Here is a 27,009-nt window from a genome sequence, read left to right on the forward strand (position 1 = left end):
CCCTAGCTTTGAATTTGGCAAGTCTCGCTCTACACTTGGGCAGGGGAGTGAAGAGAACAGTATGTGAAGGTGGCGATTAGTTGCGCTTTCTATATCGCATGCAAAGGCTATAGTACATAGTATAACAGACCCATCTCCGAGAACGCCGGTATCATAATATTTAAAAGAGTTGCTTATTGCACAATGCAAATGACACCACATCACTCAAGTAGTCTAACTCCGCCATTTGACCTCTTATGGGACGATCTGAATTCCAACGGACTTGGCCTGTGCCATTACACTCTTGCAAAGTCCTTCCAAGCTCAATCCCGATAATCTCGTCTCGGAGTGCTTGATCCTCGCGATCTCATACACGTGCTTCAGGGAGATCTTGCCGATTGTCTCGTGCCCGGGATTCTGGGCACCACGGATTCTGTTCTTGCGTGGCTCTATTCTTGCCGCCTGCAATAGCAGCCATGTTGTCGTGGGAGTGCGGATATCGAAGTGAAAGGAGCGATCAGGGCGCACTGTTACGCGAGCGGGAATCGGAACACCGGGGTTAATGTGAGCTGTTCTGGCATTGAATTCCTATGGATATTTAGTCCCCTATTTCTCGTATCATCCGACCAGTGTTTTTCGGGGCCTCCTTACCTTGCAGAAGTCCATGCTTTTGACACCTTTACTACCCAGAGCTGGACCGACGGGGGGACTAGGGCTGGCCTGCCCGGCTCCCACAATGAGCTTGACGATTTGGTCCTTGGCTAAGGCTTTTTTGGCCATTGTGAAGGAGTGTTATGTTGCGAGGAAGTATCGAAGGGTTGTTCAATTCGTCAACATCAACAGAGCTGTTTCTGTATTTTGCGGCCAAGATTTTCGATTCGGAATGGCAGATCGGAAGCCGGGATTTCTATCCGTTTTGGGAGTCAACCTCCCAAATGTGCTCGCGGGAAAAATGCTGAACGTCATAACTAAATAATGTTGCCCGAACGTAGTTCACGGTCCAACGAGAGACTAAGGATGTGGTGACGGACTGGTAGTAGTTTAGAAATTCATATGTACCCAGATATTACCTGGGTCTCTTCCTTCAGCTCCTGGCCTGAGCGAGTTTCCTACCCTAAGCTCTGATTGTCGATTGCAAGACCCCTTTGGGCCCCGCGCGCTATCGATTTCTCCCTGATCTCCTGTCCCCTTCCCTTTCAACCTTCCTTCTTACAACACCCATTCTGACCATCCGCAATGAATTGGCTCAAATCTACGTAAGCTTATCTCCTCCTTCCAATGCATCTCCTCCTTCAGCCCTTGATTGCGATCATATCATCGCCCTGCTGACCATCTCCACAGCCTCTCCGCTGTTGCGGGAACGCAGGAACCGATCTATGGCCCTGAAGCCATCCAACCTGTCTCTCAGCAACAGACCGAAGATGCCCCTTACAAAGAGCTTACCAAGGAGGATTTGCGGTGGCGCGCCTTCCAGTACACAAATGTCGAGACCCAGACGTACTATGCCATGGCCGACGATGGCACGCTAGTTATGGTTCAGATCATTTACAGCAACATCGCGTGAGTCTCGTCGTTACATCACCGTCTTGTCCACCCCTCGATTTTACTTACTTCCCACCTTTGCCGGTTCCCATACGGTTCTAACTGTATGGTTTATGCACAGTGGAATTCATACTACCGCACAGTTCAACTGCAAGATCTTCAATACTTCAGGCGATGGAAACCCCCACATCTGGTTCTCCGATCCTCTGAGCAACCACATGTTCGATGAGAGCATGTTCTCCTTTGCCGCTGATAACATCTCTCTGTCTTTGAATGAAGCGGGCGATGCATACGCTCTTAAATCTGCTGTGAACGAAGGCTGTCTCGTGGATTTGACTTTTGCCCGCACCTCGCCGGGTTTCGCCATCGGCAAGGATGGCACCACATACTTCGGTACAGACCCCGAGAACCCATGGGGCTCTATGCGTCATATGTTCTGGCCCCGATGCAGTGTAGCCGGAACTATAACCACCAAGGAGAAGGTTTATGACATGAAGGGTCGAGGATTGTTCTCCCAAGCTCTTCAGGGCATGAAGCCCCACCATGCAGGTGCGTACAGAAAATTCGGTGGAAGGATAATGTTATGATTCTGACATGAATAGCTTCCCGCTGGAACTTTGTTAACTTCCAGACGCCCTCTTTCTCTGCTATCATGATGGAGTTTACGACCCCGCCCTCTTACGGCTCGACCGTGGTAAATGTTGGCGGTGTCGTCAAGGACGGCGAGATTATCTACGCGGGTACCACCAACACCGCAACGCACACAGATGCGTCAGAGGACGAAACTAGTAACTGGCCGGAGCCGAAGTCTATCAAATGGGTGTGGGAGGGTAAGACGAAGGACGGTAAGCCCGTCACCGCCGAGCTTGACGGCTCTCTTGGGCCAAAACTTGACCGTGTCGACGTCATGGCCGAAGTGCCAGGTTTCATCAAAACCATTGCCGGCAGCGTCGCAGGTGCGCGACCATATATTTTCCAGGTAAGCATTGAATCGTCGGGGCTAGCTGTGCTAAGCTAACTGTTCATTAGTACTCGCCTCAGGAGAAGCTCTCCCTGAAGCTCAAGGTCGGCGACGAAGAATTTACGGAGGAAGGAAGCATGTTCTCCGAGGCGACTTTCATTTCCTGAATGTTTGAACGTACATAAAACTGTTCCCAGGATTATCAACGGCGTTTGAGTGCTTGCTCAAGACATGTGCCACGAGAATTACATTACATATCTATAAAGTAGCAGTCTAGGTCTGCATAGTGTATAGTTAGTTTAATCCACAATGTGCTTTGCTCATTATCAGTATGCCCAGGCAGAGAATCGACTCATTTCAACTGGCTATGGCTTAATAAGACTCATATATTCAAAACTTCAACACAATTGACTTGTTTTACAACAAACAAAGTGTTATGATAGCCCATAAGTAACAACCCTTCGACCATGTCTTTCGTGACCCCGTATCCTTCCCAATTCCGACTCGACTATCCAGCACCTTTTTATTCCGTTTGCTTGAATACCTCGCCTAATAAACCATCATCATCACATGCAGACCAATGGCTCGAGTTGCCGTACACATACTACCCCTGGCAGGATACCGGCGCCACAAGTACGTTAACCAGTCCATCCTCGATACATTCCTTCCCATCCTTCTAAAAAGAAATACTAATATTTAATATCACGCATACAGGGTGTTACGGGACAACATACTTGGCGTTAGTACGTTTGTCACACCTCCCCGGGACCCGTTCTCCCACCCACAAACACATCCACATGAGGGTATCTCAAAGGCGACAGAGGAGTCCAGCCCGACTAACACAGTTATTTGCCCCAATATAGCACGACCAGCCATCCGGTAAGTCCTAGCAATCCCTTTCTCCGAGTGCAGCCCTGGTCTAATATATGATACCCAGTCGTCTTGCCCGTCGCGGAGGCGTATACAGGATAAAAAAGGAGATCTATGATGAGATCCGACTCGCCTTGAGGGATCGGTTGTCGGAGGTGTGTAGCCTACTAGCCTGCTCTATTCCATGGCCCTTTTCATGTGCGGGGTTGTACCGTACTAATCTCCTTTTCTTGCATGAAAAAACAGATCCTGAGACACATTATGCTAATACTCGAATCGAGTACAGTGCCGTCTCACCAGCGCAAGGTAAGCAATTTGACCCTAGCAACTGCTTCTACGGATACTAGCTCCGGACTGACGGCTTCTCGCTTGTTGTTTCTAGCTCGTTACAACTAGAGACGTAAGTTTCTTACTTGACATTCCTGTCGATTTCCATTCCTTTTTGTTGCCTTGCCGTCTTCGAATTGCATTGTCTTGTTATACGAGACGCGTTGAGCAATCGAGGGGGTTTATCGGACCGTGTTCCAGTAGAATGCACGCTGACTGAAAATTCTCCATACTCAATAGGTCGTCTTCGCACTGAGTCGGGTATGTCTTCTTTCCGTTGTCTTCCTGGCTGGATTACTGTGCTAACATACTACGGGTGAGTAGATGGGACATACATTGTACGGGTTTGATTGAAGCAAGTGAAATGGCATTTATGACAGTTGGTAAATTGGGTCAAATTATCGTGGGACTGCTGGCCGACAGGACACCGTAGATCAGAGCGTGTGGTTGTTGATCGCGCTCCACACATGCTCCACGCTGCTGTTTGACATCTCTAAGTGGAGCGCCAACCCTGGGAGAAGTTCGCCTGCTCAGGTTGCTCGACAGGGTCTCAAACGTACTTATAGTCAGTCCACTCTGAGAAATTTACCCTTCCGCGGCCAGGACTTTCATGAACATGGCTGGGATATATGCATACAAGTCTATTGCTGGAATGTATAGCCTAAAGAACTTTAGACTTAAAGAGTTTAAAATAACAAAGGAACATGAAATGTAGAGAAAAAGAAAAAAAATATATCAGAGTATGGCCAAAAGCCGGAACAAAAGAAATGGACAATTAATATGCGCCTGCGGCTTCGACATAGTACCCCGAATCTAATACTAAGCTTCAATCATAAGTTGCTCCCCCTCATCCAACAACGAAGTCACCTTGGATAGATCTGAGATCATCTTCTTGCCATGCCCAACGAGCAGAAGTTTCTCTGCATTTGCCGGCAGACCAAGGTAAGTCGGTGGCTCTCTCTCTGGAAGGTTGTTGACCCATTGTACGAAGTTCTGGAGGCCAGTTTCTCCTGGTAGCGTCAAGCACTCATCATTCTCGACGCCGGAAACGAGCTTGTATTCATCTTCGAAGGCGGCTGGGGTGAGGAAGCTATTCACCAGGCGTTCGAGCTGTTGGAAGTCTTCGCCGTCGTCGACCTTGCCACCATACATTTCGGTTATCAATGTGCGGATCATGTCCCATGGGAGCTTCTGAGGTGCCACGTTAGATCGGCCTTGGGCAATGGTGTCAACCCAATAGTCGATAATGTATGCTGAGCATTCGTACTATTACACGAGTTAGTTGGGTTCATACAATGAAGCCAGAAATCGGGATACTTACGTCACTATCATTGAACTCCCAGAAGCCCTTCCAGCCAAGACTGGGTGCATAACGCAGTCTTTCTTGGACAACAGCATGCAAGAAGCAGAGGAGAAGATACACTCGAGCCTTCTCAACAGGAGCCTTGCTAGCGCGAGTAGACAACGAAGATAGGGAGTCCTTCATGTTAGCCCGCACACCAGCCGGCTGCTCGTACATCAGCACACGAGAAGCGCGGATAAGATTGACTGGGATCTTGGGGCTTGATTCCATGGAGAGGAAAAGCCTGAAGTCCTTATGAGGCTTGAGTGAGGCTAGGCGCTTCTCCAAACTCTGCAGCCACGAAGGCGCAAGGTGTACGTTCTTGACCAGGACCCAAGTTCCAGCGGAAGCCGCGTTGCTGATCGCTTTGTCGGCACTCTCGAGACCTTCGTTGGAACCCATAGCAATGTTTGCGCAAGTTGCGTGCGTGCGCTCGACCAGGGCGTCAACCTTGTAACTAGCATCGAACCCAGGGCTTGAGCTGAGGGAAATTGGTGAAGTGGCAGTTACTTGCCCCACGATGTGTTGCAGGTCAGTGCTTCCTTCATATAGCTCGCGACCGAAGACAGCAACAATAAACCGTTCAGCAGCCGGCACAAATCGGTCCATCCTGCAGAGTTTGACAAGCAGTAGGGACCGGAGTAGCTTGTCAAGCTCCGATGTATTCTCGTCCCAAACAGCTGGGACATAGTTCTCTGCGAGTTCTTCGCTCAAGAATTGATCCCATTGTTCTGCAGCCACTGAAGGGAGATGGGATTTGAATAGCGACATGTTCGCAAACCCGCTCATCACCTGGACCTTGGCCTCAGGATTGGCTGACAAGTCATTACCTTCAGTGGACTCATCCAGAATGGTATCAATAATGCCCTTGTCCATGGGATAAGGAGCCGCTTGCGCCAAGAGCATGGCCAAGGTGATACGATCCTTTTGAATGACACCCAACGAAGTCCGTTGATAGGTGGTAACAAAGAGATCTCGAAGAATGATATCAATGCGCTGAAGGTAATCTCGCTTTTTATCAAGGCCTGAATTGTCGAGGTGTTTGTTGGCGTGCAAAACCGAGTCAAATATGTCGGTGAAGTATTTGAGAGAGAATTGGTAGAAGTGGTTGATATGGTGAAGCTGTTCCAACACTGCGAACACCGCGCTGCACGAGCGTGCAACGATACTGTAGCGCTGAGTGATCTCCTCTACCTCTGTCATGACACCTTCGGTCTCAGCCATCTTCTTGGAAATTTCTGCAGCCTCCTTCTTGAGCGTCTCGAGTGTTTCGATAACATTGTCGTCATCGAGAATATTGCCTTGGGACTCATTTAGGGCCTGCAATAGACGCTTCTCAAGCTGGCGAAGATGAACCTTGAATTCTCCTTGAGCCTTGACAAGATCGGAACGCCGGCTGTCCACGTCGTCTCGTTCGGATTTGAGAACTTCATTGAGCGATTGGATCTGCAAGCTGCTTTGCGTGATCGTAAAGTTCACAAATGTGGTCCTGCTGCAGATATCAGGTGCGAAAGATGCCGAGGGATCTCTTGTCGAGAGGAAAAGTTTGAATGAAGGCGAGAAATCGATCTCTTGTTTGCCCAGCTGGATGAGAACACGTCCTCCGGTTTTCTGGTACTCTTTGTTGAGGACGTGGTTGAGGATGGGATCCAAGTGCTCGGCATCTTGAATTAGGATGGGGTTACCGAATCGAAGTGCACTTTCAAGTTGTTTCACAAACGAATCATCTAGGAAGCTGGTCACTGTGAGTTTCCGTTCTGAGCTTTCCTTCTGCAAGAATTCGGTAACACGGCCAGAAGGATCGATGATAAGGGGGTATCTGTTGTAGCGCTTGAGGAAAATGGCGTTCTCAGTGCTAAGGTCATCGACTGGCAAGGAGTGCGCTTGCCAGGCAAGACGTTCATCCGCGTTTGACAGGTATTCTGTGATAGGGTTGTGTGGCTTCAAGGTTATGCCGGATTGGACCAGGTGCTGGACCCAATCATCTGTCATCGCCCTACGAAATTGTTGGTCATAGAAACCGGCATAGGCGAGGAAGGCCGCAGCAATGAGAACGTCGCCAACAAGTGTGCTGATTTGGGTTTCGAAGGACCTGCTTCCCTCCTCCCATCGGGTACGCTCAGAAGCCAGGCTGTCGAGTAGACGCACACTCCGGTCGACCTTGAATTGCACTCTCTCCATCTCGGTCTTGATTGCCTGTGTTTCGCTAATAAGAGCAGCATACTCATCCTTGTAGGTGGCGATGCTGTTCTCAAGATCCTTGATCGTTGTTTCAATGGTTTGGGCTTCTTCCTTAGTTTGAAGCGCTTGTTGCTCGAGTTGGCCAACCTCGTCACGCAGGGGTCCAACTCGATCCAAGATCTCAGAGTAGTTGACCTGTGCTGAGACCCACTGAACCAACGGACCACAGGCCTTGCTGGCTCTGTTGACTCTCTCGTAGGTGAAATCCTCCTTGGAAAAGAACTCGTTCTGCATCTTCACCCTGTGGTTCTTCGTCATCTGCTTTTCGTTGTCGTAGTTGACGATGCTGGCAATGAAATCGTCCCTTCGAACGATTCCTTGAATCGTCTTCCAGCTATCAACCTTATGCCCAAGCAGAGTGCAAACAGCTTCCAAAGCAAGTCTAACACCAGAGGGAGGGTTGCCCATGGAACGAACTTCAGTAAGGTGCTGCCGTTTAATGTTACTGACACTCTTTTGTGCTTCCTCGACCGCAGGCTCAGCCCTCGCAAGATCGTGCAAGACGACTTCTTTTCGAGTAGCAACTTCTTGTTCCTGCTTCTCCAAGGCAGCTTGCACCTCGAGAGACACGGCTTTACGTTGCTCCGCCTCACGTTGGTCTGCAACCATACGTTGCAACTTTTCATTGGCCTCCGTGTCTTTCTTCTCAAGCTGCGTCTTCTTCTGAGCTAGACTACCACGTAAATCGCTGACTTTCTCGACGGTGTCTCTCAACTTCTCAAGACCGACATTCAAGTGCCTTTGTTGCTCCTCCAAGTCTTCGCGTTTTTCATTGAACAGCTTCACATACTGGGCGACGAAGTCAAGATAGTGGCGAGGAGTCAGATAGGTTGTCTTTCCTTGTTGTTTCTGTAGGCGCTTGTTGAATCGTTGGAGCGAATAGTGGATATAGACCATTGCATTAACAACCGCATCGCGGTGTGATGCTGGTAGGCTGAGCTCACGGTACGCCACTGGTATGCTGTCTGGCGCAACAAAGTTGGTTTTATCAAGGTCAACCGACTGAGTGAGTTCAGAGCCAACCTGGAAAAGGGCCTGGTCAGACCAGTCTCCCATCCAATTAAGAACGCAACGGTTAAACAACGCCGGGCTAGTCGCAGCCTTCGAGGAAAGGCCCTCCTCGGGAGGATTCATGGTGAAAACAACATGCAGGTTTTTGACAATCTGTTGAGTAAACCACTTATACAGTTCCTCTTGACTGTCAAGAATAAGACCCTGCCGTTGAGCACCCTCTTTACATGCTGTCATAAGGGAGGAGAACTCATCCCCTTCGAAAAGACCAGGAACCTCGGCGTTAGCCAGAAGAGTGTTCATACGTTCCAAGAATCCGGAATCCAGAACATTGGACTCGTCCATGATGAAGCAGATCTTCTCTCCCTTGCAACCGGCACGGCGAAGGACGCTTCGGAGGTCATCATCAAAATCTTCTGAAGAGTACTTGCCGTGCACCTTGATCTGGAAGACCTTCAACCCATTCATCCAGGCAACGAAGCGAGACAGTGTTGTTTTGCCACTTCCGCTGACACCGATGAGAATAAGGTGACCTTGGGGTTGACGGAAAACACGATCAATGCGCAGAGCGTGTTCCAAGACGTCGTTGAATAGAACGAGGGGAACGTCAACCTCTTCCTCGCAGAATGTCTTGAGACGCGCCTTGACAAAGTCACGTAGTTGCTCTTGCTCAACGGGAACGTAGTTCCTAGACAACCAATTAGAGAACAGAATTGGACCCTTCAGTGCCTGCTCCTGGTCAATAGTAGGGAAGTTTTCGAGCGCGATTCGTCGAACAGCATCCGCAGTCCAGGTTCTCTCGTCTTCAGTAACAAGACGGTCTTGGAAAAGCCGCAGGGCTTCGTGCGCCCATATGCGAACAAGTCCTTCGACTGAGAGACTTTCAAGTGGCTTAATGGCCTCGTACACACCACGAACCCATCGGGTCAGTTCACGAGGTGAGTATACGTAGTGGGGTTGTATCTTCGGAGTAAATCGTGCCTGAGACTCCAGATAAAACTGAACCATGGCCTTGGTAAGGGACTCGGAATAACCACGTAACAACGGAAGGATCTTGAGGATGGCCGAATTGAATGTCCCATAGATTTGATTGAGCGAGATTTCTCCAGGGTAATCCACCATAATCAAAGGGGAGTGGCGAAGGAATCGTTCGGCCAGAGCCGTACGACCTGCATCGGTAGGAGGATTGCAAGCACCGACAAATTGAATGCGGTCAAGAGCAACCCAGGTCTTGTCAGACGTTCTCCAGAAGCCATTTTGCTCAACAAGCTGGCGCAGGAAGGAAATTGCGCGTTGTGTTCCATATCGGTCAGGCGCTGGCAAGTTGATTTCATCGCAGAAAATAACCAACCAACGACCGATCTGACTGGGAGACATGATAACACCGTTCAGCGTCTTTTTGTATTCACAGTATTGCTCGAAGGTCTTGATTAAAAGGTCAGGGGTTGTCGCACTGGAGAAATTGAGGCCAACGACCTCCATGTTAGGCAGTTTGCGAAGCGCGGCGAAAAGTGTCATGGTTTTACCAGAACCTGGAGGGCCACAGAGGAGCAGTGGCTTGTGTTCTGCAAGCCATGAGTAGAGAACATCTTCATGCCGAACAGTATCCACCGTGGGAATAACCACATCGGTTTGAGTGATGGAATGAGTGTTAACATCAATAGTTGGCACCTGAGATTGCCAGCTTGACCAAGCCCCCTTGGGGAGGGTTACGTCGAAATCGATGATCGATGAATCAGTTTCGATGGGCAGATCAATTGTAGTGAGGCCAGACACGAACTCTCCGAAAGCTTTGCGGTCCCCTAGGGGGCAATCTCCAGTGAAAGACCAAACAAGAGAAAGAAGAAGCTTCTTGGAGATGTAAGACTCGATTTGCTCATACTCCAGAGGGAAGTCAACATGCTGGATATTATACTCAAGGACATTCCGGCAAGCCTTATTCACGAGACTGAACAGAGTGTTGAGAGCGCGGATATCCGTGAACTCCATGATATGGTTGTACTTCATAGCTTCCGCAAGAGTCTTAAGGACGAGGTCATCGGTCTGCAGGAGCTGAGAAAGGATAGTTGACAGCATATCTTGGCAATCCTGTGTCTTGACAACACTTTGGCCGGCAGGAGCACTGTCATCATCCAGGTCCTCAAAAGTCTTCGTCTTAAGCGATTCAACATAGTTCGTGATGATCATTGAGGGCGTCACGGTATCCTCATTGAACCAAACCATACCACAGCGACTGACAGTAGCCAGGGTGGCATATTTGAGGCTCTCAACTTCAAACATGATGCGGACGTTTGGAGGCAAGTTCAACCGTTCTCCGTTCGGCAGGGTAAGCAGCTTGTTGTCGTCAAGCACACTGTTCAGGTTCTCAACCCATTCTGGGTCAACATCCCCATCGAACACAATCCAGTGTCGCTTAGTGTCTTCACCACGGAGGTTGTCCACAATCTTTCGTAGGATACCAGTGAAGAGACCATCTGTCCACTCCCTAGTGGTACTATCGAGGTTACCGTAGAGTGCCTCTTTCGACATGACCTTTGAATCAATGATGTGAGAAACTCCGTCAACTCCTTCAATGCGTGAAAGGGCTTGGAGCAGGATTTTCCACGCTGATGATTTACCAGCTCCCGATTTGCCGACCATCATAACACCATGATGGATGCTCTGGATCTGGTAGAGTTGAAGAGCCTTTGTGATCCACATCTCGCTGTCGACGAAGTGTTGTTCTTGGGCAATCTCTCGAATGGCAGCAGTAAGCTTCTCGTAGTTAGCTGGAACATATTCGACGCCCGCGAAATCCTGTTCCTGAATCTGCAGCATGGTTGCGACATCTTCTCGAACCAATTTGGGAGCAATGGTTTCACGAAGGCTCTGAACAATGATCTGTGGTTCAACGATCTCGTCGGGGCCCAGTTCCCCATCGGTGTTTGCGATACGTGTACGCTTAAGACCTCCCGAGCTGACCAGGACACTCTTCAGGGCACGAAGGCCGAAATCATAATGAGCCTGTTTAGACAATTGAGTGGAACAATGGTCGAAGAACGGCACAGTCTGCTGCGAGAGGCGCTTTGCTTGCTTGAAACCTTGGGAGAATAACATGACTTCGGCAATAAGCTCCTTGTCGGGCTTTGACATCGCGACACTCCTGAAGAGCTTCTTCAAGTTGTCTGGGAGGTTGGATCGTCCAGCATACCCAGGGTTCATGGTGATGAAAATTCCAGTGTTAAGGTTAACACTCAGGCGTCTGCCAACCAGATCGATCTGAGACTTGTCATCGGTTTCGCCATTTCTGAGGCCAATTTGGATATTTTGGATTTGTTGAGAGACAGCCGACAAGATACGCTCCTCAAGACGGTTGAACTCATCGAAACATCCCCAAGCACCAACTTGACAGATACCGAGGAAAATACGGCCCATTGCTTGGAAATCGAAAGTGTCGTCACAGCAGAAAACAAGTGTGAAACGACCGAGTTGGAGACCGAGGGCTTTGACGGACTCGGTTTTTCCTGTACCTGCCGGTCCATACGGAGAACCACCGAGTCTTTGGCATAGTGCCTGAGTAAGGGTGAGGAAACAGCGATCTGTAAGAGGAGTGCGCACAAGACGTTCGGGAACACCGAGGTACTCAAATCCGTAGTTCAATTTAGAGTTCGCCATATGTACGTGCAATCGTTGCAGGAAGTCACCTTCGCTCTCGTAAACATAGCGCATTTGAAGAAGCCAGAGGTAGTGTGTGGGGCTCGTCGCATTTGACCCGATGAGCTTGGAAATAGTATCGCGCTGATGGACAAACTCGGTAATGAGGTGCTCGCATTTCTTTCTGCTGATGGGATCCAGGTCCCCAAGAACGGTCACTGCAAGCAGTTCGAGTACTCTGACTTGGGCGTCAAAGAGAGCCGGAAGGTTTGTGCCCCCGTTCTCCAACGACTTCTGGACCTCGTTTGTCCATACAACCTGACTGGCAAGGACGACGACCTGGGCAGGGTAATTGGCAATGAAGTCGTCAAAGGCAGTGCGGTCAACCTCGGGCGAGTTGTAAAGGGGCTCGAATTGTTCAACCGCTTCCGCCAGGAGCTCGGCCAGGGTTGTCTTCATGTTGCTCTCAAGGGCAGTCAACCAGTCATTGATCCTAGGCGTCTTGACAAGATTGACCTCCTTCTTCAGCCTAACCTCTTCTCCCTCCTTTGACGTGAACCCTACGATGTTGCTGTCGTCATCCATCAGAACACCCGACAGACCGGCGAACATCTTCTTGAAATGCTTTGCGACTCTGAAAATGTCGTTGCTGTTTCCAATGATTTCAAGAAGATCCTCATCACCGACGAAGTAGAAACGAGGGAAAGAAACTCTCTCTCGTTCCAGGTATTCACCCAGAGCTTTCTGGATCTTGTTCAGCAACTCAGCAAGTCTTTCAAGAGATTTCTGAACTCCATTGATGGCAAGGACATCGAGAACAAATGGCGACTTGTACACCTTCTTCATCACGGCGAAAAACTCTGAATTGATATTCTGGAATCGGCTCGACTCCAGCGGCAGAAGGTGCTTAATGTCAGCATTGCCAGTAAAGACACCCTCTAGATAAACCCATTGACGCTGGACGTCAATCCACACGTCGAAAAGGACATGAACCCGGTTCAGTTTGTCCTCCCATGAGGAAGCCTCTTCTTCGAATTCTTTGTAATAAGGAGAATGCCTCATAGCTTGCAGAGAGTTCAAGTTCTCACTGCACTTAGCAAAGAGGTCATCGAAGCCTCGAATAAGTCGGCACTTGTTCTGGTAGTTGACCAGGTCAAGTGAATAATTTTGCCAAGTCTCGCGGACAGACTTCAAAAATTCTTCAAGAGCCATCTCTCCCTGAGCTTGAGCAATGATGCTTCGAATCACGTTCTCGCTAGTCGCAAGTTGGAGATCCCATACATCGCCTAGTGTCAGAGACACGAGAGAGAATCTCTTTCCTGGCTTGAGAGCCTTATAAATCTTCAACCAGTGTCGCTCACGGACGGCTTCCGATTTCATGTCCGACAGCAGGGGGTTAACCTTCAAAAGCTGCCGTAAGACGTTCTGAATGTGCTCGAAGGCAGCGTATTGCCGCATCCGACTGGGCATTTCCTTGGTCATCTTGATAAGGCCGTCAATAGACTGGCGAAGCTTTCTCGGTTGAATACTGGTCCAAAGTGCGTCTCGGAGGTCGTTAAGGCTCTTCCAAATAGTAGACAGAGCGGCCCAAACAGACATAAAATCATGGACCTCTTCCAAGATTGCGGGCAATGAAGATTCCGCACTGGTTGGCAAATCAAGGGCTTCCTTAGCCTTGGATACCATCTCAAATTCAGACTGGAGAGATTCGAGGCGTGATTGGAACGAGCTAAGAGAGCGGGAGGCTTCTTCTGGCGGAATAGTGCCAGATACGGGCTTCTCTTCATTCCACTGTGCAATGGCCTCAGCTATCTTGTCGTTAATGACCTTATCCTCGGCCGAAATCTTTGCTCGTAGACCTTCGGTCTGGTCCGCAACAATTTGGCCCTTCCGGCTAAGTAATTCGTTGAGAGCCGCCCATTCGCCATCAACATTCTCAACGTGAAGCCAGTCACTAGGGAACTGGTAGCGTTGACGGACAAGAGTAGCCTGGCCTTGACGGAAAATGTCGACCTCAGGCTCCCACACCTTAGCCTTGCGCTTGCACTGCTGCACAATAGTGATAAAGGAGACTGCATGAGCGGTAGAAGCAGCCTCTAGGGTTTGCCCTTCCAAGTTGTGTCGAGCGGTGGCGATCTCAGAATGGACTTCTCGCATGCGGTTTCCGAGTTTAGAGCCAAACTTTAGCAAAATTTCGTGCTGCCACTGGTCGTACTTCGCATTGACTCTAGTTTGGACTTGCTCGTAGTCAATCTTAATGTTACCGAACGACCGACTAACTTCCGATGTGTCGAAAGTGGCCCGGCTTTTGCGGATTTCTTGGAGAAGCTGAAGCCATTGAGACAAGTCGTCGCCCAAAATGTCATATACTTGTTCAGACTGCAAATCCCAAAGCGACTGAAATTGCAGCCACTTGTCGACATACTGGGACACTTCCTTGAGCCTGACTTCGACAGTGCTGTAAACGAGATTCAATTCCTCGGAGCAATACTGTGAGAGATCGGCAAAACAGGCCTCCGAAAGCTGAACCTTCTGCACCTCAACGGATATCTGGTAGCGGGATGACTTGATCTTCTCAAGGTTGCAGACGACACCGAGCCAGTTATCAAAATGCGAGAACCACGTTGCCCGAGCATATTGGAGAGGTGGGTCAAGATGGAGCACCTGGTTACGCATGGATATCTCATGGGTAAGGGCGGGAAATTCAATGCTGTACGCCGGGACTTCTGATTCGCCTGCAGCGTTAATTACTTGCGAAGATTGCTGGCCGTTCTGTGATTCTTGGAATGAGTTTATCCACTCTCGAATTGCTTTGTGTAGGCGTTCTTGGAGGATCGCCTCAATCTTCTGGTTCAGGTTGTGCACCCAATAACCGAGATTGACGTAATTTTCGAGGTTCAGCTTGTCCACTGCGCTTTGGATGACATTCAAGCGCTGCTTGAAGGCAGAGAACTCATACGGACACGTTTTGAGCTCGTGGGTTGCCTTCTGGATAGTATCATTGATAGAAGTCAAAACCGCGGTCTTATGTTGGAGGACGGAAGCTGAGGCGGCGAACTCTCGCACGAACTGAACGTGCTTGCTTTCACCCCTGCTGGGCATAACTGAATCAAGAGCACCATTTGCTAGAGCAGCGTGTTTCACATGCAGTTCGTATGAGTGCACGAAGGACTCCCACCGGAGCGGAATTCCCCTTACGATCATGCTCTGAGCCTCGTTCACATACCCATTAAGGAGCATCGCGACGTCAGTCATTGACAATATGGAGCGGTTAGTCTGGAGCAATGTCCGAACACTCTCCATCAAACTAATGGCGTATGGGTACACGCGTTTGGCTTCCTTGGAAATGTTGCTGACGGCATGGGGAACCTGAAAGTTGAGCCAGAGGAGATTCCGTACTTCCTTGAAAAGAGCAATGATTTGGGCATCAAAGTTCACCGCGAGATCCAACGTGTTCCCTGCAGCTCGGTTGCGGATGATATTGAACAGCCGTCCAGAAATAGTGATTCGTCGCCGCTGTACATCATGCAACCAGGTCTCAAAGACGGGGCGAGTGTCCAACTTCTTCCTGAACAAATTACCCTCGGCCTGAAGCTTCTGGCCCTCAGAATGCAGGTGCCAGTCCTCTCCTAGAACATCTTCGACCTTCCGCATATACCCGTCCAGCTGACGCTCAATCTGGCGTGCCCAAACAATCGCACCAGAAACAGGGGGGAGATCGCGAAGCTGAGCCATTGCGTGGGCTTCTGAGTGGCCGTATTGCTGTTTGAATCGCTCATGCAACGCAGATATATCCTGCTTTACGTTCTCGATGAGTTGCGTCTGGTATTCACCAATAGCCCCTCTGATCTTAGGGCGCACAAGCAGCGCATTGAACTTGGAAAATACCCGGAACATCTCGTTGGCGTTCTTTGCAGTGGCAAGACGATCACGCAGGCGAGCAATAATTGAATTTTCGACCCGAGAAGTTCGTTCGTTATACGCGATTTCCTCCTTGATCCAATTTTGTGTTCCTTGTGGTGAGACATCCAACACGTCCACACTCTTAAGAGCGGCATAGGCTTGTGCAACTTCCTCGACGGCGTCAACGTCGCCAATTTCCTCAACAATCACTGCTCCATCGGATCCTGCACCAGCCGCAGAGTCTCCAGCAGAAGAGCTTTTGGGACCAAGAACGTTTGCGATGGTTCGCTGGAGTTGCTCGTGGTTAACGCGGAACGTGTTCATGTATTTCAGTCGTTCTTGCGTCTTCTCATGGCGCGAGTTAATTTTAATCGGGATGAACTTCTCGTTTCGACGCCTGGTGGATTCGCGAGCAACGTTTGTGAATTCCTTAAGGTTATCATCCCAGGTCCTCCAGATAGCACTAGCAGTTTTCATAAGGGTGCGGAATTCACGGTAGTCGAGGTGCAGAATGGTCCTGCCGTTAAGTAAGGAATGTATCTGGGAATCAAGATCGCCTGAGATGGCCTCTACAAGCGCAAGGGCACGCTTGATTGGGTATGGGCAGATCTTCATCTTCTTGTTGAGATGGTTGAAAATGAGTGTAATAGATTCACGGACTTTCTGCAACGAGGTCGCAGAGAGGAGTTCATCGAGAGGGAAGTCTCGCATCAGTTGATTATATTTCTGAACCAGGTCCGTCGCCTCACGCAACCCAGTATCGGCATTGAAGCTGAGGGTGGCCTGGTACCGCTTCGCCTGGCGCAGGATATCCAGAGTCAGCACAACTCCCTCTCCTTGCAGCTGCTTCTCGATACCCTCAAGAGCTGATTCCATGGATAGCCAGAAGTTAATTTCCTGCGCAGCTGACCCACTATCCGCATCGCGAGACATCTTCGTAATGGTCTGGATGGATTTGATCCAAGCGTTCACATTATTCTGGATGCTGTTGATGAACGCGCTGCTCTCAAGTAGCGTAGCGTCAATAAGCTCCACAGAAGGCTTGACACCTCGCGCTTCCGCATCGACAAGGGCGGCCTGGACAACTTCGTGCAGAGGTAGATTCAGGGCGGGGATTTCAATGTTCTGTTGCAGATGCAAAAGTCCTAGTTCCAGTTCCGCGAATTTCTTCTTAGTACCTGGAACTCCGGTTTTGCCCTCCGCATCAGTCTTTGATTTCGTAGTACCCTCCTGTTCGCGAGTGTTGGCTTCAAAGTATGGGCTAAGCGCATGATGCACCATCAAATGTAAAAACTCGTAGGGCGACTGCGACGTCCCTTGTTGCGCTTGCGTGTTGTTGAGGATTACGGGACCAGGCAAGTTCATAACCTGGATTTGTGACGAGATAGGGAGCAAGGGATCAATAGCAGTCGGCCGCTTTACGAAAGCCACCGATGCGACAGTCGTGGACAAAGAGGACAGCTCGGTCGAGAGGTTATACACATACTGCGTTGGAGGCTCTGAGGCAAATCACATCAGTCAGTTTAGTGCCATCCTACTGACCGTAAGGACCTGGGCCTACTTACCCTCACCATCCGCAGTTCCGTTCGTATTCTCGGATGCCACAATATCCTTCTGCACATAGAGCGCAACTTGCGACTCCGACGCAAACCGTACACATCTTTGCGCAGTTTCACTGTATTTGGGCTTTGATAAAAGGCTGCCGGTGTTTTCAAGTTCGCTTCTCAGCGCTCCTAGAGTAACCTGCAGTACATCCACCAAATATTGCACAACAGCGTCTGCATCAACCAAGGGCCCCTCGGAGATGGCGGTCGGGACACCGTCAGGGATCTCGGAAGAGGCGACCTCCATCACGATCGATTTATCTATGAAAAGTAACCCGCTTGTGTCATCGATGGTCGACTAGAAGGTGAAAGTCACGGCGTGGTAGGGACGAAGAATAGGTCGCAGACAGGCGACGTTTCGCAGCGTAAGGTTGAATGCTCGCAACAAACAACAGCCCGATAAGAAAGGCGGCGGTGGTGACGCGGGATATCGGAGAGGCAACGCAAAAAGGGAATACGCTGAAAGCAAAGAATCAGAGTAGAAAAAGTGTGGATTAAATGATTATAGAGCGTTTAAAAACCCGGCCGGCTGTCGATTTAGCTCCAACCTGTCCAGAGGTTGAGTTGATCGCTTGCAGGTACAAATCAGCAATATGAGCCAGAGACGCGGCGGGCTTCACAGGCGTGTTTTTGGTTCCTTTCAGGGGGTAAATCACGCTAGTCCTGTCATGAACTAGCGGCTTGCCACGTTTCGCTGGTTCCTATTTTTTACACGTGATCCGCCGTTATTGCGCCGTTGGGTCCCTTGGTTTGCTTGTTTGATAGACCATGGCTCCAGCGGCTGCAGAAAGTCTTTTAAAGAGGCTTATCTAGTATCTTTCTTCAACCCAAAGTACAGAGATGTTTGTCTAATTACCCTCCTAGAGACTTAAGGACTACCTGTTTATCTCAAACGGCTGTTCCAAGGTCCGTCTCTGGGGGGCTTTCCGCCTCTCGGCAATTACATTTGAACTCCTCGCGGAATTCAGCTTGTCCAATACTCTCCAGCATATCCAGGGCTTTTTCGCTTGCTTTTACCTTGGCATAACGACTTGATGAGGCTATTCCCTCGGCGATAACAGTGTCGTGGATCATCACAGCGGCCAGCACCCGAGGCGGTTCTCCGTCAACGGCAGGGATCTCGCCCGCTTTCAAGCAGTAGTCCGTACATCCATATTCATTTGTCAGTCGATTATGCAGGAGAGTCTAGTGGGGATTAGTCCCGGTCTGTTTCACTATTTAATATGGATGTGGACTTACTGTCGGATGTTTGTTGGCAAAAGTATCGTAAATCGCCATGTCTCGGAAGAACGGTTTTATATGTCGTTGGTAAAATGCTTCAACAACCCCGAAATCGAAGTTTGAGTCCACAAATATAGCTCCTAGGTAAGCTTCCACCATGTCTGGTAAACACTTTTGGTGAGGTCAGCTAAGCGAAATCGTATTGTCGCATGCTTAGAAGGCATACCTTGGGCGGATCGGTAGTTCCGGTCCAATAGTCGACAGCGACCTCGTTTTCCAATTCCACGGCATCTATTTCTTCTGCGTATCGATTGATCCGAGAAAATAGTGGCGTACTGAACATCCTGATGTGCTTATGGAGACCGAGTTTGACTGCCAGGGCTCCTAAGAACTTGTTGGAAACCATAGCCATCTGGAGATATAAATTAGTGAAACATTTTCCACCATTGAGCTTAGCTGGCGACTTGCCTTGTGCTCTGTGAGCCACTGCGGGTCTCGATCCGGATACCGTGAGAACAGGTCCTCTACACAGGCCATATCAAGCAACGAATCACCAAGAAACTCCAGCCTTTGATAACAAGGCACAGCAGCCCACGCCGAAGGAAAGGAAGGATGAGTGCATGCTGAATGGAGTAGTCTTGGATAATTGAACTGGTATCCAAGATTTTCTTCGATCATTTGTGCTAGTTTTTTCTCAAAACCAGTTGCATTCTCGGTCTGGTATTGAGGAAGTGTATAAGCGGAAATGTAGTCCTTCCAGCAAGACGCCTCATGGTCCTCGCTATCAACAAGGATGGTCACCGCCTTGACTGCCATATCGAATCGATTATCACGGCCACCGGAGAGTAGAGCAGCTCCTATCAAGGCTTCACACACATCTGCTATTGTCTTTTCTGCGAGGTAATGTTTCGCCGAGGAAAGAAGCTTCTTACTATGGTTCTTACCTTTCAATAGGGAAAGCCCCTCGGGGTACCAAGTATGTCTGCAGTTATGGTCAGAGTTTATTGTAGAGCAAAGTTTTGAGAAAGCTCATACCTGGAAAATCCTTGACTACGGATATATCGGTAGATCTCTTTCTTGATGGCAGTATTGAACAGGTTCTTGTTGCATATTAGGCACATTCGCTTGACGTGAAAGTCAAATTCGTCGTTGTTGGGGTTCTGTGCAAATAGGGAGATTGATGTTGCCATCTTGAGAAAGCAATCCCCCAAGAACTCCAGGCGCTCATAGTTTTTCCCCATTCCCCTCTGGAACTGGATTTGTTGAGCACGATGCTTCTCGGTATTGTCCGAGTCCTTAGTGAATGCCTCCAAGGCAAGGTCTGGTTTCACAATGAGATTCAGCTCTGCGCAAGCCTCGAGGGTTATTAAATAGCTATCAAGTCTGGTGACTATAGCGGGGAAAGCAAGACAAGATGCTGCAACAGAGGCGGGAAGCTTTCGCGGCGTCAGTAGTTGAGCGTGATTTAAATCCTAGGGGCAACTAACCGCCGATATTTTTAAGGGCTCCAAGCAAACAAAGCACGTCGTTTCCGCTTTTCTCTCTTGATCTGACATTTTGTCGAGCAGGTTCCTTCGAAGTCTGACCAACTCCGCTCTGTAGACTGGTTGGTTCCAACTACACCTGGAGAGGAAGTGTGCGCGTGAGGTTTTTGACAGGCTTATACAATAGTTCATTATGTCGTCCATGTGTCGGCGATGCGGGACATATGAAGGTGGAGGATCTGATGGTTTCAAGTTTTCATCCACAGATAGAGTGAAATACCGACAGCGGCCATCCCAGGGATCGAACACAAACCGGTCACATAAGGACTCCGGATCCGTTATCTCTGAAAAGTTCAGTCCGGTAAGATCATCCTCCAAGGCAACAGTATCCCAGTTGATGCAAGTTGACGGATCAACACCGGATTCTGGAGCGTTTTGTGTGCTTGCAGGAACAAGCCAGTATGGCATGTTCTCAGGCTCGCAGCCGTACGTCTTTTGGAAGACATCAAGGAATACCCGGAGTGTAAATTCAGTGATGGCACTGACCCTCGCCGTGGATAATACACACGCTGTTTCCACAGAAAGAAACCGAACCTCTGTCTCCACGTCCTCTTCCTCGAGCCATATAGAAAAGTGCGGGAGTCGTGGTAATTTCTCTCGAGTCAATAGAACCATGCTCGCTAATTTTCGTGACAGTGGTCTGGTAGGCGTAAATGTTAGGAACGTGGCGTATAATGTTTCCGGCTGTATACCACGGCCCCGAGCCCAAAAAGTTGGCTTATGTAGCATGTCATACTGATTGGTTTTCTTGCAGGTTATTGCAAGTTTTGCGTTTCTCATGGCTGGGAGGCGCCTATGGTAAACGGAGTTGAAGTGATCATCAAGTAGTTTGTGCTTCCTCAGCAAGACACAAGTATCAAACGCTGCTGATCGTTTTGCCGTCGATTTGTTCATCGCCGGACTACCATTCAGGCCTCTTATCGGAGACCTCTCTGGTAGTATTACTTCACAGACAAACATATCTTTCGATGGTAGAACCACATAGGTAGCTTGACCTGAGGTATCACCTTCGTATTGCTGTATGACATTTCGGTTGTTAATTGATGGGAATAGTATGCTCCATCCACTAGGTCGGTACTCACCAAGGAACTTGCATACCGCGATAAAACAGCCAAGGCGGAGTGATAGGTCAGCCTCGCACCTGAACTCTTGATTGTATACACTCTTTCGACTTCGTCTGAGTTCGAGAATCCCAAAGGCCCATCATTCCCTTTTAATATTCGATCTTCTGGAAGTGATTCGCAAAAGGCTTGCATGATTTGCTATAGGGTCAGCCATAGCATGATTCCTGGGACCAGGTCACGCTTACCTCCGCATCACGAACCTCAAGGAGGCGTTGCTGATGTCCTTCGTTGTCTCTCTCGACAATACTCGCGTACTTGTGGTACCTTTTGTTAGATCGTATCGGCATAGCATGCATCATAACGTACTGTAGAGTTGGCTTGTCTCGCACGGCCACGGCTCTGAACATATTGTATCATGGTATTGAATAGGTCAAACCTAGATGGTTAGTATCATCTGGTAGAAGTGTCGATGTGTAACCTACCGTACAACCAGATTACAATCGGCAATATCGAGGCCTTCCTCGGCCACAGAAGTAGCAAACTACCAGTGGTCAGAATAACATATTTATACAAAGCTTCAGCTCCATATTTACCAAACAGTTAATCTCCCCACTCCTGAACTTAACAAGGGCAAGAAATTGTTGACGGAATGATATGTTTGCCGATGTCAGGTCGTCAGATCGCGCGCCGATCAATAACCCAGGCCTTATATGCGGAATCTCCAAAGCTGTAAATAGTTCCAACAACATAAAGGCAGTATAACGCATTGTCGTAAAAACGATGCATTTTGTTTCTGGGTTGTTCTGATAGTGTTCGGCTAGCCTTTTTTGGAGAATGCGGACCTTTTGGCTTAACTGACCACGTTCATCTGGGCTATTAAGCGTATGATCCTTAGCAATGTCACTCGCTTCTTGCAGTCGGGACATCTCCTCTCTTGACTTTCCCTCGAGTTTTGGTAGCACGTTGGCAGAAAAGATGTGCCTCCAAACCCCGTCTGCGCACCATCTACCAAGCTCAGAGCTCGCTTGCCAGGAAAATCGAAAAACAGACTTCAGATCATCAATGTCACCAAAACGACTTTCCATCAGATTGTAAAGATTGGTTCCAAAAGGTGATTCAAGCCTATCATAAAACCATACCTCCTCCGTGGGACGCTGGATGAATTTGTGTATTTGAGATAGCTGGGATGCTGTTGCAATTTTGCTATCCAGATATAATTCTAGGTTCCTGTATAAGCATTAGTCAGTGCGATCATGAAAGCGGGTTTTTTCGACGACATACATAGCACCCTCTGCAACATCGCCTTTCGTGTCAATTGGAGAAGCCGTCATTCCAAAAATCCGTGGCTTTTTCGACGATTCTGCCAAAAGGTATGAGTCCCTTATGATCCTATAATATAATCAGAGTATGCGCTGTTAAATTCGGCACTCGTCACGAACCGTGCGTAAACGTGGTCCTTCTTCGTATGGTGCGCTTCATCAAAGATGAGGAGGTTGATCTGTTCCATCTGGATGTGTGCATTAAGCAAGCATTGATGAAGAATTTCTGCAGTGCAAACAATCACCATGTACTTTTTCAGAAACTCATCCCAAGTCTCTCGGCTCCAAAGGTCACTACCCAGAGCTCCGAATAAGTGACCAACGCTTGTGTCGAGGTTGTTTCGCAAAACTCCTGCTTGTTGGTAGGAAAGAGTCACGCTATCAACCTATGAGAGTTATCAGCCTTGTTTGCTCTCAATATACCTCGTTTTCATAATACCAGGAAAAAAGAAATTCGATGCGTTCCTCCATCTGCGCGGTTGTTAAGTTCTCTCTCGATAATGTGTTTTAGCAACAGTACAGCTATCAGTGTCTTTCCAGCTCCTATAGTATGATTAGAATATGTAATATTGTTGTGGACATGATTGACATACCTGTAGCCAGAACTGCGATTGTATTCTCCGCCTTTGCCCTTTCAAATAATTCTACCTGATATTCTCGTGGGTCTAGAGTACCCTGCTGGTTATCTTTGGATGCAAAGAGTCGAGCGGTAGATACCTGGGTATCTTGCAAAGGCTCAACTCTCTCATCACAGGCATCAGCCCGCTTAGCGAGTCTAGGAGAATGTTAATCTTCAAGAGGAGGAAGCGATGAGTCTCGGTTACTGACAAGGCCTCGAAGTTGGCTTTCTGGGTCTTTCGACGCTGCGAGGCATCCTCGATGGGAGAAATTATTTCGATCTCGGACTGGTCGGATGACATGCTGTCTTTATCTTCAATTGAACCCACCTTGAAATATACTGTCAGCATCCTCTCGGTATCTACACTACCATTTGGCCTCCGGAGATATACCGGGGCTTTATAGGACGACGGACTCACCATTGACGCTGACGCTGCCGATCTTGCATGCCCCATGATGCAGTTGCTAAAGATAAACCTGGATATTTTCGAGGTCCTGACAAAAGAAACAATCTGCCAGGCTGAAGTCCTCGTACGAATTTTCGATTCTCGAAAGATAAGGAGCAGTCAATGGAAGAAGTAGAAAGAGGTGTGAGATGATGAGCAGTGACAGTTGTTTTTAACAACTCGAGGCTAAACACAGCTAACAAACACTGAGCAAACGCGCATTCACATTTCATCCATAAACATCTTGTTCACCGATCCACTAATATAAATATATAACTTGGCATGAGACACTGAAGGACAGCACACCAATACGGGCATCGTTACATTGATAAAGAATCGTCCCATTTTCAACAACTGAGGGTAGCGAGGATACCTAACTCGATATAACGTGCAAGAGCAGCACAGCGTACGGAGTACAATATAGATGGAAAGCCGATTGTGGTGGGGAGATTGTTAGGTACTGCGGGGCAGCCCAGGAAATTAAACTCTTACTGTCTGCGGCGATGGATCGACATCTGAGGCAGCTGGAGATTGTTTCTTCAAACATCATCCAGTTTTACGCAGACTCAAAGCCGCAATGGAGCAACCTCAGACCCTCCGATCCGTCTTCGACGATGCAAAGCGAGAAAAAACAGCATTGGAAACTCGTCCGAATACAAACTCCGATACCTACCGCGACGATGTCAACGCGACAATAGCAAAGCTCGAGGAATGCCAGCGACTGGTGGGCATGCTGTCCATGTTCAGCTCGAACGAGCTATTAGAAGATATTTCGACAGTCGATTTACAGTAATACACTCCCGAGTTTTCTCACGGCTTGCTGATGCCTGACTCCTTATCTCTTGCAATAGGTACCTGACGGTCGAATATCACATTGCGGACCTTCTCCAAAGATCCTATAACTCAGATCGCGAATCTACATTACATCGAGCTCTGGGAGAATATGAAAAATATCTAGGACGCTTGGGAGACTACGAACTTTTAAATACGAATGATAAAAAGCTCTACGAGCGTTATGTAGCGAATCCCTCCTCGTTCTCATTAACGCAAACGAACGATCCCGCCACCCGGAGAGAAGTCAAAATAACAAGGTTTAAGGAAGAGAAAGAACTAAAGGAGAGACTCGAGGTTGGAATCCCCGCTATTTGATGAATCTGGATATCGCTTACGTTGCTGCAAAGTACTATTCCCAGAATCAACAACGGTTGCAAAGTGACGAAGACGATGTACGGCAGCTCTACCTGGCGGAACTCAATTTATACACCCATCAGACGTTTCAATCGCTGGACCTTTTAGTACAGGAGCTTTCAATGCTGTCGGCAATTCGGACGATGCCTCCAAAGCCCGATGACTCGCAACAACTTGATGCGCGTGGGAGAAACAGGGGCGGCGCCGAAAACTATTCGGAGCGTTTGGATCCGCCGATATCTCAACTTCTCCAAGGAGGCAAACTAGGACCGATTTTGAGTAAAGATGGGAAGCCGTTACAACCTTTCACACTGCTCGATCGCCGTACGCAGCTTCGCGATGGCGTTTTCCGGTCAGGGCACAATTTGCCTACAATGACGATTGACGATTATTTGGAGGAAGAGAAGAGGCGCGGTGGCATAATCGAGGGAGGTGAGCCGGAAGCAGTAGAGGTCGATGAAGACGATCTAGACAAGGCCGATGAAGAGACGATGAAGGCGAGAGAATGGGACGAATACAAAGAAGCAAACCCTCGAGGCTCTGGAAATACCTTGAATAGGGGTTAATTGATATTGGCATGAGGCATTCACATTTTGTCTATGTACCATAATCCATCTTTGTATGCACAGATCTTAAACATCTGGTAATGCAGGTAGAAAATTGTGGTAGATCGCAGTCTAGGCCTTGTATTTCTCCGAGGATCGAAGCTAATAACCCAAAGAATCAAGTTTAAGGAGAGACCAGCAGCTCCTTTGCCTTAAACATAATCTTAAGTTGATTCGGAGACCGGCACTTTCAGTGGATTCTGCTTGTTCTGCTGGATTTCGTCAAGGATTTTACCGGCTCCTTTAGCGACCAGTGCCTTGGCCACTGTGACGCCAAACGCTTCTGCAGACTGAGCCGAGTCAACTGCTTCTTCGACCTCGACCTCGGCATTCTCGCTACCGTCCACGCTTACGACGACAGACCTCATTTTCAATTTCGATGACCCCCCGGTGCCATGAACCCATTCAGTTTCAACTCCCAGTGGAGCGCTGCAACCACCTTCTAGGGTACGTAGAAGACTCCTTTCAGCCAAACAAGCAAATGTTGTTTCGTCATGCCCAATGGCGCTCAGCATTTCCTCCATAATCTTGTCATCTTTGCGAATTTCGATACCCAATGCGCCCTGACCAACGGCATACAGCATCCCGGCGTTCTTTGAATCCAAGAATTGGAATATCCGATCTCCAAGTTCCAGACGTAGTAACCCTGCAGCAGCAAGGATAAGGCATGTGTAAGGGCTATCCTCTGCATCCAGTTTGGATAGCCGAGTTCCAATGTTGCCACGAACGTCCATTACCTTTAGGTGAGGGTATTTTCGAGCAAGTTGGGCGGTACGGCGAATTGACGATGTTCCCACGACTGAGCCAGCCGGCATTTCAGCCAGAGTCATATTAGGTAGGCCCTTCTTAAGGACCAAGACATCTCTCGAATCTTCCCGTTTCATCATCGGACCAAGCTTGCAGGAGGATGGTAAAAGCGTGGGAACATCTGAGATACATTGCGGTACAGTTAGCTCACAATAAGCAAGGCTTGAAAAGGGCAGGCAATATACCTTTCAATGAGTGCACGATAAGATCGACATGACCGGCTTCGAGTAGGTCCTCAAGCTCCTGTGTCCATAAATTCTTAGTAGTGAAATCCCGAAGCGCAATGGTCGTATTTTGATCACCAGCGGTTTCGCGGGAGTGGATCTTGAAGGTATAATCTGGGTATCGTTCCTTCAGGGCTGCAAGAACAAGATCCGTTTGGAGAAGAGCGAGTTTGGATTTGCGCGTGCCAATTGTGAAGATCTTCTGAGACGCGGGGTCTGCGGAGGGTGGCGGGGCTTGGGTAGTCATTTTGGCGACTGGGCGTGGGATATAACAGCTGTCCGCGCGGCAATAAAGAAGACAAAAATATGCCTTCTTTTGTAAATGATATAACCCGGGGGGCGAGAAGGCGGCTGAGTGGCTGAACAGGACGGATGACAGGAGCCGAGTTTGTCGACTGATTAATTGTATGGTAGACCCGTCCAGCGGCAGGCGGTTCCGTGTATGATTGAATACGGGCCATGTGCATCTGTTACAAAGTATTACGCAATTCTAAGCTGTGCCTTACCATGTGATACGCCGCCAATACACCGCGGAAACCCCGAGACAGGCGAATCGCCTC

General features: G+C 48.8%; 6 protein-coding genes across 6 annotated transcripts; 2 read left to right on the forward strand and 4 right to left on the reverse strand.

The window, feature by feature from the left end:
- ASPVEDRAFT_35424 (mitochondrial 54S ribosomal protein uL11m) lies at window positions 1-1,003 on the reverse strand. The gene is made up of 2 exons (XM_040810994.1): window positions 631-1,003; window positions 1-567 (listed from the first exon to the last, which is right to left on the reverse strand). Exons 1-2 carry the CDS (start codon window positions 757-759, stop codon window positions 235-237), a joined length of 462 nt encoding a protein of 153 aa, XP_040661847.1. The 5' UTR covers window positions 760-1,003; the 3' UTR covers window positions 1-234.
- Window positions 964-2,864, forward strand: ASPVEDRAFT_35425 (survival factor 1 family protein). Its single transcript, XM_040810995.1, has 5 exons — window positions 964-1,235; window positions 1,321-1,539; window positions 1,643-2,070; window positions 2,124-2,500; window positions 2,551-2,864. The coding sequence occupies exons 1-5, from the start codon at window positions 1,216-1,218 to the stop codon at window positions 2,647-2,649; spliced, it is 1,143 nt and encodes a 380-aa protein (XP_040661848.1). The 5' UTR covers window positions 964-1,215; the 3' UTR covers window positions 2,650-2,864.
- Window positions 2,865-4,498: 1,634 nt separating this feature from the next.
- On the reverse strand, window positions 4,499-17,660 carry ASPVEDRAFT_120688 (dynein heavy chain; the record flags this gene model as incomplete). Its single annotated transcript, XM_040805812.1, has 3 exons — window positions 4,499-4,945; window positions 5,001-17,308; window positions 17,375-17,660. 3 exons carry the CDS (start codon window positions 17,658-17,660, stop codon window positions 4,499-4,501), a joined length of 13,041 nt encoding a protein of 4,346 aa, XP_040661849.1.
- Window positions 17,661-18,196: 536 nt separating this feature from the next.
- ASPVEDRAFT_181452 (putative RNA helicase/RNAse III) lies at window positions 18,197-24,065 on the reverse strand. The gene is made up of 17 exons (XM_040808878.1): window positions 23,599-24,065; window positions 23,390-23,508; window positions 23,155-23,336; window positions 23,001-23,104; window positions 22,682-22,947; window positions 22,524-22,631; window positions 21,836-22,469; window positions 21,725-21,783; window positions 21,609-21,678; window positions 21,488-21,556; window positions 21,261-21,440; window positions 20,122-21,195; window positions 19,670-20,070; window positions 19,079-19,616; window positions 18,861-19,046; window positions 18,653-18,805; window positions 18,197-18,598 (listed from the first exon to the last, which is right to left on the reverse strand). Exons 1-17 carry the CDS (start codon window positions 23,632-23,634, stop codon window positions 18,302-18,304), a joined length of 4,476 nt encoding a protein of 1,491 aa, XP_040661850.1. The 5' UTR covers window positions 23,635-24,065; the 3' UTR covers window positions 18,197-18,301.
- Window positions 24,066-24,202: 137 nt separating this feature from the next.
- ASPVEDRAFT_23118 (IGBP1/TAP42 family protein) lies at window positions 24,203-25,379 on the forward strand (the record flags this gene model as incomplete). The annotated part of the gene is made up of 3 exons (XM_040809518.1): window positions 24,203-24,414; window positions 24,477-24,753; window positions 24,807-25,379. 3 exons carry the CDS (start codon window positions 24,203-24,205, stop codon window positions 25,377-25,379), a joined length of 1,062 nt encoding a protein of 353 aa, XP_040661851.1.
- Window positions 25,380-25,582: 203 nt separating this feature from the next.
- Window positions 25,583-26,696, reverse strand: ASPVEDRAFT_23119 (porphobilinogen deaminase; the record flags this gene model as incomplete). The annotated part of the gene is made up of 2 exons (XM_040809519.1): window positions 25,583-26,346; window positions 26,411-26,696. 2 exons carry the CDS (start codon window positions 26,694-26,696, stop codon window positions 25,583-25,585), a joined length of 1,050 nt encoding a protein of 349 aa, XP_040661852.1.
- Between the last annotated feature and the right edge of the window lie 313 nt (window positions 26,697-27,009).

Source organism: Aspergillus versicolor, assembly GCF_001890125.1.
Source record: "Aspergillus versicolor CBS 583.65 unplaced genomic scaffold ASPVEscaffold_1, whole genome shotgun sequence".
Classification (NCBI taxonomy): domain Eukaryota; kingdom Fungi; phylum Ascomycota; class Eurotiomycetes; order Eurotiales; family Aspergillaceae; genus Aspergillus; species Aspergillus versicolor.

Coding starts and splice junctions, on each gene's coding strand:
- ASPVEDRAFT_35424 (XM_040810994.1), bottom strand. CDS start 759: ATGGCCAAAAAAGCCTTAGCCAAGGACCAAATCGTCAAGCTCATTGTG. Junction 568..630: donor AAAGCATGGACTTCTGCAAG/GTAAGGAGGCCC, acceptor AAATATCCATAG/GAATTCAATGCCAGAACAGC.
- ASPVEDRAFT_35425 (XM_040810995.1), top strand. CDS start 1,216: ATGAATTGGCTCAAATCTAC. Junction 1,236..1,320: donor ATGAATTGGCTCAAATCTAC/GTAAGCTTATCT, acceptor CCATCTCCACAG/CCTCTCCGCTGTTGCGGGAA. Junction 1,540..1,642: donor ATCATTTACAGCAACATCGC/GTGAGTCTCGTC, acceptor GTTTATGCACAG/TGGAATTCATACTACCGCAC.
- ASPVEDRAFT_181452 (XM_040808878.1), bottom strand. CDS start 23,634: ATGGGGCATGCAAGATCGGCAGCGTCAGCGTCAATG. Junction 23,105..23,154: donor AATCGCAGTTCTGGCTACAG/GTATGTCAATCA, acceptor ATCATACTATAG/GAGCTGGAAAGACACTGATA. Junction 19,047..19,078: donor GTCGCCAGCTAAGCTCAATG/GTGGAAAATGTT, acceptor TTATATCTCCAG/ATGGCTATGGTTTCCAACAA.